Source organism: Pogona vitticeps, chromosome 2 (genome assembly GCF_051106095.1).
Source record: "Pogona vitticeps strain Pit_001003342236 chromosome 2, PviZW2.1, whole genome shotgun sequence".
Lineage (NCBI taxonomy): Eukaryota > Metazoa > Chordata > Lepidosauria > Squamata > Agamidae > Pogona > Pogona vitticeps.
In genome coordinates, this window is record NC_135784.1 from 124,194,183 (window position 1) to 124,209,470 (window position 15,288).

The window sequence follows — 15,288 nt, forward strand, 5'->3', positions numbered from 1 at the left end:
TCAACAATACTAGCCTAATCCTCCTTTAGAATCAGAAAGCACAGCAGATTTATTCAAAGCATCTGGTGGCAGGAAATTCATGTAGTTAATTAGCACAGTAACTGTGCATTTGTATTGTCTGTCGATAATGCATTCAACTTCAGCCTTCAGTTATATGCAAACTCCAGTATTATGTGGGCATTTTTTAAAAGCAGGGGTTCAGTCATGCTCCATAACAGATTAATATGCACTCAAATTTAAATTCAAACATCTGCTTCATTCAACTATTACTTGAAATCAGTTTTATTTCCGTATTTACAAAGAGCAGTACTATTCTTCGACTAGAAACAAAAAACATTACAAAAAATACCTACTCCTGTACATACTTTTCAAAGGTTCAACCTCTTTAAAATCTGTTAATTAAATTAAGTTTTCATCTGTAAATATTTGACACAGATCTTCTGCCAGCCCAGTCATTAGACACAAGCCTAATGATATAACAGGGCCAAACTTGATAAACATCAAGAGGCAGGAAAGAGTCAGAGATTTCACTAAGAAACCTTTAAGTCTCTCTACTTGTTTTCCAGAAGCTGCCAAATTATTTTATTTGACAGCATCTTAACATGCAATTAGACATCAGATCCTACCCCACCCTTTTGAAAAAAAGGGTACGTTATTTTGATGACTAGGTTTAAGACTGTCTTGCTCACAGGATCATCAGTCAATGACACCATTTAAAAAGGTCTTATTAAGGGCACTCAAGCAGCAAGGAAGAGGAAAAATGAACAATGAGGGTGCCTTACTGGGAACTGAGTGCAGAATGTTGACAAGAGACAACACAGTACAGCAAATATGAGATATTGGAGAAGTTTACTTTTCAAGTCCAGTTTAACTTTCAGTCTCATTCTTCCCAAATAAAGGATCTACATGGGTGTGCCCTAAGTAGGGCTAAGCAAACAAGTGAAGGCAGGAATCATGACTGGTTGTCATCCTCAAATTATGATATACTCTGCCGATTCCTTCTGTCAGCAACTGCTCACTGCTCCAAATGTTTTGAGCAATGACAATGTGGGTCTAAAGTCACTGAGCAGTGCAATAAATTCACCTTGCAAGATTTAGATTCTCTGAAAAACCTTTAGTAACATGACATCACGCCCATACCAAAACAGACCCCCAAATCCAACTTCCAGTCCAAAATCGTGTTGGAGGCACTGCAGTCCAGTTCTGGCAGATTTACTATATGGGCAAGATCTGTTCTAGGACAGTTTTGGAAGACTGTGGAATTCTGTCTGGGAATTTTATATCAAATTCAACAATAAGATCTCCTCGTTGGTTTGGATTCTTGGGAAATGGAAGGCCTTCTCCAGGAATTCTTCGCTTCATTCCAGGCTTAATGACATCCTTGAATGCCATTGGTATGGACCTACCATCCAATGTTGGCGTATTCAGTGTGCAGCCACACAGAGCCTAAATAAAAAACAATATGAGTTATTTTCAATTTCCCTTTAGTTTCCTCTGGGGGGAAAATCCCCATTCAACCTAGTGAAAACTTTGTGTATTATATTATCTGAAATTTTCAAACTGACAATTACCCAAAATTAATTGGAAAAACACTGAAAAAAAATCAAGGTAACTATTTAGCTTCTAATTGTGTCTCAAAGACCATGGTACTCCTATTGACTAGTCAAGCATGTGCCAAGTGAAGGCGTGCAAAGTTTTTTTTTTACTACAACTCCTAGGATTCTGCAGATTTGTAATCCACAGACACAAATCTGCACAATTCTAGTATCAATCATGTAGATGTGCACTTGTTGCTTCCGAGTATCTCAGAGATCTGTTTCATCCACTTTTAAAATCTAAACATCTCAATCCATTACACAGAAATGTATGACAACAAGGTAAACAAGAAAAATTTGAAATGGGGAGGAAAAAAAATAAACACCTCTACTTCATTGATACTAGCAAGCCTGACATTGCCACTTACCTCACGGAGGCTGATCTTTGCTGGGTATATAATATCAGACCCATCTCTCTTAAAAATGCTATGTGGCTTGTCCTTTAAAACAAAGACAATATCAGCTGGAATGTTGTTTGGCATTTGGTCTCCTTCTTTGGGGAATGTAATCTTAGTTCCTTCTTTCCAGCCACGTTTCACTTCAATTGTTAGAATCTTATCTTCATTACGTGTGGTCTTCCCATCTGGGTTGAGGCGTTTATGAGAAATTTTCATTTTCTTGGTGCATCCACTGTAAATCTCCTCCAAAGATACTCTCAATTCATGAGTGATAGCAGGGTCTTGTTTCTTGCGAATATTTTCACGGCCCCCACGTGCACGAGAAAAACCAATGTTGCCAAAGTTCTGAAAGCTTGCAAAGGGATCATCAACGTCCATATCTTCCTCTCCATTTCTCTGGACAAAGAAAGTATCAAAAGGATTCCGCCCACCAAAGAATTCTGCAAACATGGCATGAGGATCTCCATGAAAAGTGTAGGTGAATGAAGTGCCATTGGGACCTCCTCCACTGCAGCTGGGACCACCTCCTTTTAGTCCTGAAATACAAGTAAGACCCAATAAAGTCTCTTTCCACAGATCCTCAACTACAGTCATTAGAAGCTCTAGAAGCTCTAATCCCTGAAGTCTTGTATTCTCTACACTTTTTTTCCATTCCCCAAATTTATTAAAGGTTATGTCACTCTCAACAAGATTATAGTAATACTTTAGTGTAAGTACTTCAAACAGCTGATTATAAAACACTACAGGATGAAATTGTAAAAGAGGTATTCTTAGAACTTGTATAACCATTCTTCCTATCATTTTCCTCTCACTGTTCCCCCTTTTAATTAAACATGCTACTGTCCAAATTGCATCAAAAATTCTACAGCTCACATTCATCAGCAATCTCAATAGAATTAAGGCTGCTACAGGCAAAATGTAACTTAAAATAATCCCTTCTATTGAACAGATATTTAAAATAAGCCTTGACAAAACAGTCCTATCAAGCAAGAACAATTCCATGACTGACAAGTTAGCATAACAGTATGCTGGAATATTCTAGCAACTGCCAGAATACTTCTATAGCCAAAAGCTCCACCTATCTCAGACAGACTGATATGCAGGCAAAGGTATACAGCCAATACAGATTGCCAACACCCGTTTACAAGAAAAATAACTATGCTAAAAATACATGCTGTGCAACAGAAACAAATACTCTACAAATTCAGTATAATCTATACAAATATATGAAGAGCTATTTCAGTTACAACAAATCAATTCCTGTCATGAATGGAGCTCGTGTTCTGCAAACTAAAAACTTCACGATCAAACAACCCATCTTCATCTGTTGAAAAATAAATACACGAAGTGATCTTCAGTACTATTTTAAAAAGCAAACGAACAAAGCCTGCAAAGTAGAAATTGTGAAAGGCAACCTTAAATGGGGGAGGAGGATAGTACTTTCACCTCTGGCCTAATTATTTTTACTTCATTTCCAAGTAAGCTTCCCAGGCAGGAAGAACCTGTAGAGTAATACTGGATTTCAAAGGAGTGACCTTATTACAGTAAGAACAATTCAAAGATGGCAACTCCTCTGGCCAGCTTCCAGGAGGGAAAAAAAGGAGTAAAAAAAGAGCTTGTTTTCTCTATCTGCTCCTTTCCCCTCCTCTTTAGTTTTCTTGGAAAAATGGGTCCCAGTAAGCAACTTGCTGAACTGTCAGTTTGACAGCCGCTCCGAAGAGAAATGGGAGACCCGCCCAAAAAAAAAGTAATTAAAAATTGCAAAAAACAAAACCCCAATGAATTGCACAATCTGCACGCCGAGACCTTACCCTTTTTTCAACGAGAGGACAAAAAGGTGTGTGTGTGTGTGGGGGGGAGAATACGGCCGAAGGAATCAACGAAGCTAGAGTCTACGGGGCGATCTAACTTAAGCGGGAAAAAGGGCTACTTTGGCTAAAGCAATACCAAGACAAAACAATCGACTGAACTGCCGAAAGGCCTCTCTCGACCCCCCCTTTTTGGGGGGGAAGGTCGGTCTGAGGGCGACCCGAACCGTCGGCTCCCGATTCCTTTTCGTTCCAGCAAGAAAGAGCCTTTCCACCCGCCTCCCCTCCTCAGCAACAGCAGCAGAGGCCCCGCACGTCTCCCCGGAGACCCAGCCCGACTCGCTACGGCGAATCTGGGGACGGAGCCTTTCCTCCGCCAGCGACCAGAATCCAGGGGAGTCGCTGCCCTTGCCTTGGGCGAGAGAGGCCGACCCGCCGCTTCGCGCCCCCCCCCCCGCCAACCCTCGCACTCTTCCCACACCGGGCCTCCGGCCCCTCCCCGGGGACGCACCTTCCTCGCCGAACTTGTCGAAGATCTCCCGCTTTTTGGGGTCGCTCAGCACGTCGTACGCCTCGGCGATCTCTTTGAACCGCTCCTCCGCTCCGGGGTCCTTGTTCTTGTCCGGGTGGTAGCGCAGCGCTTGCTTGCGATACGCCTTCTTAATGTCGTCCTCGCTGGCGCCGCGGGACAGGCCCAAGATACGGTAATAGTCCTTCCCCATCGCTTCTGAACGAGCAAGGGCACAACAGCGCCAGCTTCCTCGGCTGCACCCGCTCTAATTAGGGGGCCGGTTTTTCCCCTCTCCGCATTTATATGGCGGGCGGAGGAATCTTCCAGAGCTTACTACAACCTTCTCCTCTCAAGCTCCGCCTATCCATTCTGCTTTCACCAATCGCCACCTCCCATTCGAGGGTTCTTGACCAATGAGGTTACGATACGCCAAGCGTATCGCGGGGAGATAACGGTTGGCGAAAGCCCACCCCTCTGCCAGAGCTGCGGAGGTGACAAGCCTTCGTTCCACCACCAACGACTCTCGCCCGAGTTCTAAGCGCAAGTTCTTCCGTCTCTTCGCTTTGGCAAATCAGAAGCGCCGAAGGATCCCACGTGCTGACGTTATAGCTTGCATGGACGTGGCAACGCCCACTGTTTTACTCAAAGCGCCTTACGGAGCGCTGGAAGTTCGAGCTTATTGGTGCTCCTTTAAGTGACAGACATGAACTCCACCCACAAATCGTGTCCTCGTTTGCTCTCAACCTCCCTCTTCTCTCTCAATAAGTTTTTTTACAGGGTGGGCCGCCTGTGACTATTATCCCTGTGCACAAGAAACGATTTTAAACGATAAATTCCCAATACATTACAGCAGTGGTTCCCAACTTTGGGTAACCCAGGTGTTTTTGGACTTCAACTCCCAGAAATGGTGGCCAGCAGAGGTGGTAGTGAAGGCTTCTGGGAATTGCAGTCCAAGAGCACCTGGATTAGGAACCAATGCGTTACAAGAATGGGATAATTCGGCATTCTGCAGGTATTGTTGGAGTATTAGCCAGTGCAGCAAGACATGAGGAAAGCTGGCAGTTGCAGCCAAGCAGTACCTGTACGGATACTAGTTGTCCACGCTTGTGTTATAACCAGTGTTATGTCTGAGAAGGAAGCCAAACATCATGCCTCTCATTTAATAATGTGGCAAGTTGCGCTCTATTCTTCTTATGTACCATCAAGTTATCTCTGCCTTATACAGACCACATGAATTAATAATCTCCAAAATGCCCTATCATTAAGAGCTTTGTTTTAGTTTGGTAAACTAACATCCACGGCTTCCTTTACTGAATCAACCTGTCTCCTGTTGGATTTTCTGTCCTTAGGGCTTTCTGGCATTGCAACACTTGTCTTGTCGTGATAAGACCAAAATAGCCTTCATTTAGCAGTTTTAGCGTCTAGTGAGAATGCAAGCTTGATGGATTTATTGATGTTGGTATTGTTCTGTGCTATCAAGTTGCTTCAGACCTTGCGTGGCCCTAATAGGGTTTTCAAGTTGTATGAGATGTGCAAGGTGTGGTTTACTTTTGCCACATCCCCATGAGTTTCATGACTGAGTGAGCATTTGAACCAGTATCTCTCAAGTTCTAGTGCAGTGCTTTTATTTGCTACACCACACTGGCTCTCTGATTTGATCTAGCAGCTACTTGTCTTTCTGGTGGTCCTTGGTACCCATAAAGCTCTCCTCCAACACCATGTTCAAATTAATGCATTTTTACTGTCAGCTCCTATCATTTTCCAGTTTTCATATCTGTGCACCACAGTCAGATATACCACAGTACAGATGACCTTGGTCTTGACCTTCACTGATACATCATACCTTATTCTTAATTATCTTTTCTAGCCTCTTCATTCCTGCCTTTGCAAATGTCAGTCTTTTGCTTTCTTAGTTGAAATCTCAATTTTGATTGATGACTGAATGTTGGTGTAGATAATATTTGACAATTCTGATTTATTGATTTCCGCCATTAAAGTTATACAATTCTTCTTTAGTCATTATTTTTGTTTTATTAACATTCAATTGTAACCCTGCTTTTGTGTTTAACCTTCATCAATACGTATTCATCTCAACTCATTGTTACTTTCTGCCAGTAACATGGTGTTATTTACAATCATGTCTCAAATTCCTGCTGTTTTTTTCTCCCAGTTTTCACTTTTCCTTCATCTGAATTTAATTCAACCTTCTCTATGATGTGTTCTGTATATAGATGGAAAGATAGGAAATAAAATAAATATTGCCTAATAACTTTGTAAATAATTCTGTTTCTCCACATTTTGTACTAGCAGTAGCCTCTTTTCTAGAGTGTGGGTTAGGCATTACAACAATCAAATATTGTAGCACTCTTACTTCTTTCAGAACAATCCATAAATTAACATGATCCACAAGTCAAAAGCTTTGCTGTAATTTACAAAGCACAGATTCTTATTAACTTCTTCAATATCCTCTTGTAGCCAATGTATATTGGCATTATGATCTCTAGTGTCTTTTTTCTGAATCCAGCTTGAACATATGCCAATTGTTCTTTCTCCATATATAGTAAAAGATTTGTTGCCAAATCTTGCTTATTTTGGAAATGAATCCATATCTATACTATCTGACAGCTTCAGTACCCACAAATCACTTAATCAGCTAGCTGTATATGCCCTAACAACCAACCTTGGACTACCAAATACAGTGGGGTCTCTACTTAAGAACTTAATCCGTATTGGAAGGTGGTTCTCAAGTTGAAAAGTTCTTATGTTGAATCTGCATTTCCCATAGGAATGCATTGAAAACCATTTAATCCGTATCTGCTCTTTTCCGTCCATAGAAACTACAGTGGAACATCTACTTAAGAACTTAATCCGTTTTGGAATGGTGTTCTTAAGTTAAAACATTCTTAAGTTGAAGCAAAATTTCCCATAGGAATGGACTGAAAACCAATTAATCCGTTCTGGCTGTTTTTTTGTTATGTAGAGGTGCGTTTGTACATTAACCAAAGCTGGTTAATACGTACTCTACCACTATGGGGAGAATTTTTTTTTTAACCTAAGATGACCTAAGGTTAAAAAAAGAGCAGGAAAGGTTTTTTTTCCTGTTCTTATCTTGGATTTCTGTTCTCAAGTAGAAGCAAAATTTAGCAAATGGAGCTGTTCTTAAGTTGGATTGTTCTTAAGTAGGGACGTTCTTAAGTAGAGACCCCACTGTAACAAGGAAGCTCATAGCACTGTATGTACTGTATAATCCTATGCACAGGGACATCCCAAGACATTCTGCTGAATGGGCTAGAAATGCAAATCCCTGGTTGAGGTGCATAACTGACTTTGAGGCAGAAGATCTCACACAATCCCCTCTCTTTGTTTGGCAGTAAATCATAGCAGTGATAGACAATTCCATATTGTCATCTAAGATCAGGCTTTGTAACTCTCATCTTCCAAATCCATGCAGAGAAATAAAGTTCAGATCCACTGACAAGATAGTGACAATCTTCATAGTTATGTTCTGCAACATTTTATCACCAGTTAATAGTCCTCAGCATCTGTCGCCTAATTTTAGTGATAGAGTTAGGTCTGATAATGAATTAAATAATGCTTGCCAAGAATTTTGTTGTTCTTATGTACCACCAAGACACACATCTGACTTTTAAGTGACTGCGATAAAGGTCTCAAGGTATGTGAGATATATAGGGTGGAGTTTTACTAGTCCCATCTCCCAGTAAGGACCTGTCCAGACAGACGAATTTGGAGGGATCTGGTTTCTGCCTGAAAGATTCTTATTCTCACTGCAATGTATTTTATTTCTCACTTGAGAGATCCTTCCATTCACACTGGAGGTATTTATTCTCCCTCAAGAAAGGTCCACACAGATCCTTGGATTGCCAGTTTACTCAGTTTGCTTATGAGCAAAGTTTACCCAGTTTACTTGTAAGTAAGTTTACCTGGTTTGGTCACAAGTAAGAAGGCAGGAGCAGAGGACAGTGGTGGTACAAGGGGAAAACATTGGGATGAATGTTGAGGAGATGGAAGAAAGTTAACTCCCTTTTCACACCTTTATCCTCCGCTGGGTCTCTGTTGGGATTGCACTGCCTAGTGGGAGCATAACCCATAAAGTCAATTAGCCCCATTTCCCAGCTTTTCCTGTGGCTGTTGTTCAGCAAGCTGTGATGACTTTCCTTTTTTTTGTCTGTTTGTTAAATAAAGTAAGTGACATATCAAAACAGCAATACATCAACCTAATGTGGTATTAGAATTCTGTGACATCAGTCAGGCAAATATTAAAAGAAAGAAGGTGAAAATAGAGGAGGGGGCTTCTCCATCCTTCCTTTTAATTCTACCTATTACATCACAGGGTTGTCTCTGTGTTAATGCCGCCCACGGCTCTATTTGGGAACAGGCTTACTGCCCTGTTGGCTACACAACGAGATAATTAGGAGTGCGCAGAACCATATCCCCCCTCCCCCACCAAAAACCCACCAGAAGGCCATAGTGCTTTGACAGAAAGGAGCGAGACAGCATTTAAATAGGCAAGATGGATCGATCTAAGTAGAAATGTGTGTATGCTGTAATTTGTTTTGCACTAACCCATACCAACAGCAATTCAAAAGAAATCTATATATCCATCTGAACAGGCTCAACATTTCCATGGCTGAGTGGAGATTTCAGCTCAGGTATTGGGAGTCCTAGTCCATCACTCTACTCACCGCACTACACTGGCTCCCCAAGCCATTAGGCTTGGAGCTCTTTTTGGATTTTCTTGCCCCATAACAGCATTTATTTATTTATTTATTTATTTATTTATTTATTTATTTATCTATCTATCTATCTATCTATCTATCTATCTATCTATCTATCTATCTATCTATCTATCTATCTATCTATCTATCTATCTATCTATCTATCTATCTATCTATCTATCTATCTATTTATTTATTTATTTATTTAACTTATATGCTGCCCACACTACCCGAAGGTCTCTGGGCGGCTTACAGCATTTAAAATACAATAAAAAGGCAAAATAAAAGGGCAAAAGAATTAAAATGCAATTAAAATATATATTCTAAAAATTGCCATCAGACCTACAGCTGATATTATTTTAGTTAAAAGCCATTTGGAACAGGAAGGTTTTGACCTGGCGCCGAAATGTCATCAGCGTTGGCGTCAGACGAATCTCATTCGGCAGGGCATTCCATAGTCTGGGGGCAGCTGCCAAAAAGGCCCTTTCTCTACAAGCCCTCCCGCTTACCTCCTTGAAGGACGGCTCTTTCAAAAGGGCCCCCTGGTTAGATCTTAACTGCCGGGTAGGTTCATATGGAAGGAGGCGGTCCTTCAGGTATCCAGGGCCCAAGCCGTTTAGGGCTTTATATGTCAAAACAAGCACTTTGAATTGGGCCCGGGCAGCAACTGGTAACCAATGTACAGTGGTGCCTCGCACAATGAGCGCCCCGTAGAGCGATGAATTCGCTCTACGAGGACGTTTTCGCGATCGCAAATGCGATCGCATACCGATGGCCCCTATGGCCGAAAATTGCAGCTGTTCGGCGGCTACAAAATGGCCGCCAGAAGCCGCAAAATGGCCGCGCACAGCGTTTTCGCACCCTCGTTAAGCGAGGGGAGGGCGCGAAAACGGCTGCCGGCCATAGAGGAACATCGCTGAACGGTGAGCAAAGGAGCCTTTTGGAACGCATTAAACACTGTTTAATACGTTCCAATGGGCTTTTCTGTCCCGCTCAGTGATGTTTTCACACAGCGAGGGTTAATCTGGAACGAGGCACCACTGTAAATTAAACAGAATCGGCTTGATGTGATCTCTAGCAGCTCCACCACTCACCAGCCGTGCAGCTCAATTCTGGACCAGTTGCAGTCGCCGGACCGTCTTCAAAGGCAACCCCACGTAGAGCGCATTGCAATAATGTGTAACTGTCATGAGACTCCGCTTGTCCAGGTAGGGCCGCAGCTGGTATAATTTCTGCAGCTGAAGGAAGGTGCCTCTGGCTACCGAGTCCACCTGGGCTTCCAAAGTTAGACTGGGGTCCAGGAGCACCCCCAGGCTGCGGACCCTGTCCCTTAGGGGGAGTGTAACCCCATTCAGGGCAGGGAAATGGCCCTCCAACCTGTCCGGTGAAGCACCCACTAACAGCACTTCCGTTTTGTCTGGATTGAGTTTCAATTTATTAACCCTCATCCAGTCCATTATCAGGTCCAGACACGGGTTCAGCACAGAAACTGCTTCACCTGGATTGGTGGAAAACGAGAGGTAGAGCTGAGTATCATCAGCATATTGCTGACTCCTCAGCCCAAACCTCCTGATGACCTCTCCCAGTGGTTTCATGTAGATGTTAAACAGCATGGGGGACAGTATTGAGCCCTGAGGAACCCCATGACATAAACGCCATGGGGCAGAGCAACTGTCCCCCAGCACCACCCTCTGGACACGGTCAACCAGGAAGGAGCGGAACCACCGTAAAACAGTGCCCCCAACTCCCAACCCAGCCAGCCTATCCAGAAGAACACCATGGTCGATGGTGTCGAAAGCCGCTGAGAGGTCCAGGAGTATCAACAGGGTCACACTCCCCCTGTCTCTCTCCCGGCAAAGGTCATCATACAGGGCGACCAAGGCAGTCTCTGTACCAAAACCAGGCCTGAAACCCGATTGAAATGGATCCAGAAAATCCGTTTCATCCAGCAGCGCCTGGAGTTGCCCAGCCACAACCCGTTCCAACACTTTGCCCAAATAAGGGAGGTTCGCTACTGGTCGGTAGTTAACCACCAGCCTTGGGTCCAGGCTAGGCTTTTTAAGGGTGGGCGAATTACCGCCTCTTTCAAGGTGGTAGGGACCACTCCCTCTCTCAAAGAGGCGTTCACGGCCTCCTGGACCCAGGTGTGAACCCCCCTCCCATCTCCCATCTCCTAGGTAAGCAGGGATTACGTTCATTGTGGACAGGTAAAGGAGGGAAAGATGGTGGCTAATAATTCAAGAAGGTATAAAGAAAGCTCCCCTGTCAGCTCTTCATACCCTGTTTCCCCGAAAATAAGACCTAACCTGAAAATAAGCCCTAGTATGATTTTTCAGGATGGTTGTAATATAAGCCCTACCCTCAAAATAAGCCCCAGTGAAGAGAAATCCCACCCTCCACCATTGTGCTACAACCCGAAGATGACATGACTGTATTTGAATAAATGTAGATGGTTATACATGGAATATATATATATGTATATATGTATATATGTATATATGTATATATATATGTATGTATATATAAGCCCTAATGCATTTTTGGAGCAAAAATGAATATCAGACCCTGTTTTATTTTCGGGGAAACACGGTAGAAGATAGTCAGGGAATACACTTTACAGAATAAATAATAATAAGCAATAAGCTTAACACTTGCAGTTCTTTGTCTATAGAGGTAGTACACGACTTCAAAGTGTGGATGCTCACGTATAAAGCCCTAAACGGTTTAGGGCCTCGATACTTGGCGGAACGCCTACTTCCACCAAGATCTACCCGTGTCACTCGCGCAAGCCAGGAGGTGAGGCTGAGGAGCCTAACGCTGAGGGAGGCCCGGAAGGAGAAGACAAGAAATCGGGCCTTCTCAGCGGTGGCTCCTCGCCTCTGGAATAACCTACCCCCTGATATTTGGGCGGCTCCCTTGCTGGGTATTTTTAAAAAACAACTAAAAACACTGATGTTTTGGCAGGCCTTCCCCTTAGCCAATTCCTGATTTCCCCCCTCTCTCCTTTTCCTAGTGTCTGTCCCATCTTGTCCAAAGTTTTTCCCCTTATATAAAATTGTTTTTAATTATATTGTTATATTTTGTTGTAAGCCGCCTAGAGTGGTCTTAATTGACTAGATAGGCGGGATATAAATAAAATAAATAAATAAAATAAATAAATATGTGACATCAAATCACATCCAACTTCTGGCAACTTATGGCCTACCATTTATGACACTCAAAATCGGGTAACTGAGGCAGCCGCTTCACTCTGCCCAAAAGGCTGTTCCTGCTTTAGTCCCACTGTACTAAATGGAGCTTACTCAAATATATATGCACAGGATTCCACTCCAGTTTTAGACGAACTGATATTCAAACACTTGAACTTTCTTTCCGTCCTTCTTAAGATATTTTGTATGGCAAAGACCAAGTAGTAGTTCTTTATACTGTGCAATGCAGTAACTAAAACAACATGGTAGCAGCTTCAGAGATGCAGGCAATTATTCTGTGACTAGAGTCATAACGCCTTTTAGAAATTGTTTCAATTTGCATCTACTATAAAATAATCATGATCGTATGCTCTGCAAAAGAAAACACTAGAATCTGCATTGTCTTTCCAGAGAACTGTTCTGTGGAAAACGTGAATGGGTACTGAGAACCTCTGTATAGCTGTGTCGCTTATCCTTTGTAATTATGTGGGAATGCAGTGTTCTGGAATATTGATGAAGTAGTGACATTTTGTAAGATCTGGAATAATCCATAAAAGGACCATGCCACAGGTTTCTGCTTTTATTGTTCTAAAGCACATTTGTGGCAATCGTGGTGGTAATAGATTGTTTCTCAAAGATTTAAACTAATCCTACATGCACTTGTTTGAAAGTATGTTTCATGAACAGAGTGAGACTGACTCCTCCATAAACACATACAGGCTTGGTCTATATGCTGTGGTAGTGGATGCAAGGAATAAGACATTAAGGAACCTCAAAGGTCATCTAGTCCACTCTCCTGTTGATATGGGAAGTCCACATTTAAAGCACCCACACTGGCTGAACATTCAATCACTGTCTAAAACCATCCAACGAAGACAAGTCCACCACCACCACCACCTTCTGAGCTAATCCATTCCACTGCCAAACCACTTTTACCATCAGGAAGTTCTTCATAATATTTAGTTTAAAATTTTATCATTGTAATTTAAATCCATGAGTATTTGTCATAACCTTAGAGCCACAGAAACAAATTTGCTCCATTTGCCATGTTATAGACTTCCAAATATCTCACTAATGGAACTGTTTAAACCATATAATGAATGGATGCTAAACCCAGGCTCTACCTGCTAGAATGCATCTGTGATTAATTTTCAAATTTACTTTGCTGACAAAATTAAAAAAAGAAAAGAAAAACAGAAGAACCACCACTGATATTGAATTTTATCTGTACTTCCTAAGTTTCAAAGGAATTAAGATGCTCAGGTTTGTTAAGACGTTCAAGGTTGTTTATGTGCTTCATAAAAACATGAAAAGAATCATGTTCAATCAATCAAAGGCTAGTTTAGCAATCTTTCCCCACCACCTATCAGCAGGTAGGGAGGCAGTGGAAGATAGGAGGGCCTGGCGTGCTCTGGTCCATGGGGTCACAAAGAGTCAGACACGACTAAACGAACGAACCAGCAGGAAATCCACAAGAGGAACATAGGTGCAACAGCACCCCCCTTCTCATCTTCCCCAACAACCGATATACAGAGGCATACTGCCTCAGTATGAGGTGATATATAGCTATCCCGCTGAATAGCCGTTGGAGAGCTGTTCCCTCTCTATACATTTGCCTTCTAGGCCCATTTTGAAGCTTCCAACATTGGCATCAATACCTATCTTGGCACTGAATTCTCATGTTTAACTACACATTGTGTAAGAAAGTTCTTTTTATCGGTTCTGATCTCTCACAACTCAGCATAAATGGGTCACTCTGGATTCTAGTGTTAACAAAAAAGGATGAAATGGTTCTCTCCATGCACTCTTCACACCATATAGGGGTAGCTCATCCATTAGGGCTTTTGAGGAACCATTTCACCTCAGGTTCAGCCTGCCTCTAGATACGTAGCTGCATCTTTGCTAGAGGCACATGGCCCCCACCTGTGGTCCTTTCTGGCTGGGGAAGAGATGAGGTATGGTGAAAATGAAGCACTGGCTGCAGGAAATAAGAACATTTTTAAATTTGACGGCAAGGTGTATTTTTCTATAGACAAGTTCACACACTGAGTTACAGTGTGTGAACGAATGTGATGGGATGAGGCAGTGTCTGAATGAATGCCTGTGTCAGGTCAGAGATAATGACACGTGAACATCCTCTGGGGGGGGGGACCCAGAAGCCTGTGTTTGTCACAGCTGGCATTTATCTCAATTAAGGGTTAATTCCAGAATGAAACCAGACAATCATTTACAATCATTACCAAGTTCATTTGAGTATCTAGGTATAAGTCTTTTCACAGTTGCAATAATTCCAGATGAAATTAGCTTGTCTATTTCTACAAGTTTTATTTCTTGACATTGTTTCTATCTTCTATAAGCAAAAAATCTTCAAAGTCTGAAAACATCCAAAAGTCTTACAGCTTTGAAAAAAAATGTAGCCATGAATGCTTAAACTTAAACCCACTCTTGCAGCTTGTGAAAAGCTGCAGATGTGATTGCCATCCAAAATACTAACAACTATGAGAAACTGCAAAACAAATACACTCAAAATCAAAACTTAAGTTATAGCTAATAGTTAAATTATGTTTGAATCAAAAAATAAAACTTACAGCCTAAAAGAGGCACATTGAAAAAACTGAGAATACTGTACATATCTTAAAATACTGAAGTTTTAAAGACTAAAATATATTAAAGAAAATTACTTTCTTAGACTATTACTGGACACATGTGACAAATCATTAATGTTCTTACCCAGCCAAGTCAACCTTGTGCCAGTTTGTATCGACGTAGGGAAATCCATGTTGATTGTTGTTCTTTGATGTCTGGTGCCCAAAGTGGCATGGAATTGCGATGATGAGTTGAATTCTTGTGTGTGTGTATTATCTTTCTATATTTATAATTCTTTCAATTGTTTTCCTTTACCTTCTAAATATAAAAAATATCTTCTCCAGGGACCTGAAAGTCCAAGAAAAAAGTTGATAAGAATCTCAATTGTTCTTGCACATACTGTAACTTCAAGGGTTTGTAACAGAATCTGGCAGGCTGCCACTATAATAATGTTATGTTTAACTAA

The 15,288-nt window shown here is 41.8% G+C and overlaps 1 protein-coding gene and 1 long non-coding RNA gene across 3 annotated transcripts in view; both read right to left on the minus strand.

Annotated features, from left to right (window-relative positions):
- Positions 1-266: 266 nt before the first annotated feature.
- Positions 267-4,899, minus strand: DNAJB1 (DnaJ heat shock protein family (Hsp40) member B1). Its single transcript, XM_020800384.3, has 3 exons — positions 4,313-4,899; positions 1,964-2,529; positions 267-1,446 (listed from the first exon to the last, which is right to left on the minus strand). The coding sequence occupies exons 1-3, from the start codon at positions 4,521-4,523 to the stop codon at positions 1,216-1,218; spliced, it is 1,008 nt and encodes a 335-aa protein (XP_020656043.3). The 5' UTR covers positions 4,524-4,899; the 3' UTR covers positions 267-1,215.
- Positions 4,900-6,320: 1,421 nt separating this feature from the next.
- The window catches only part of LOC140704530 (uncharacterized), a 54,658-nt gene continuing 45,690 nt past the window's right edge, over positions 6,321-15,288 (minus strand). The window contains exons 3-4 of one of the 2 annotated variants that reach the window (XR_012083760.2): positions 14,967-15,170; positions 6,321-6,533 (exon numbers count right to left, since the gene is read on the minus strand). This is a non-coding gene — a long non-coding RNA (uncharacterized LOC140704530). Of the gene's footprint in view, positions 6,534-14,541; positions 15,171-15,288 lie in introns of those variants that run through there. The other variant, XR_013541963.1, reaches the window with a different exon arrangement.

Bases quoted from the DNA above. Each gene is read 5' to 3' on its own strand.
- DNAJB1 (XM_020800384.3), bottom strand. From the start codon at position 4,523: ATGGGGAAGGACTATTACCGTATCTTGGGCCTGTCCCGCGGCGCCAGC. The intron at 2,530-4,312 runs GTGCGTCCCCGG...CTTGTATTTCAG, and splicing joins CGACAAGTTCGGCGAGGAAG to GACTAAAAGGAGGTGGTCCC. The intron at 1,447-1,963 runs GTAAGTGGCAAT...TTTTTTATTTAG, and splicing joins CAAAGATCAGCCTCCGTGAG to GCTCTGTGTGGCTGCACACT.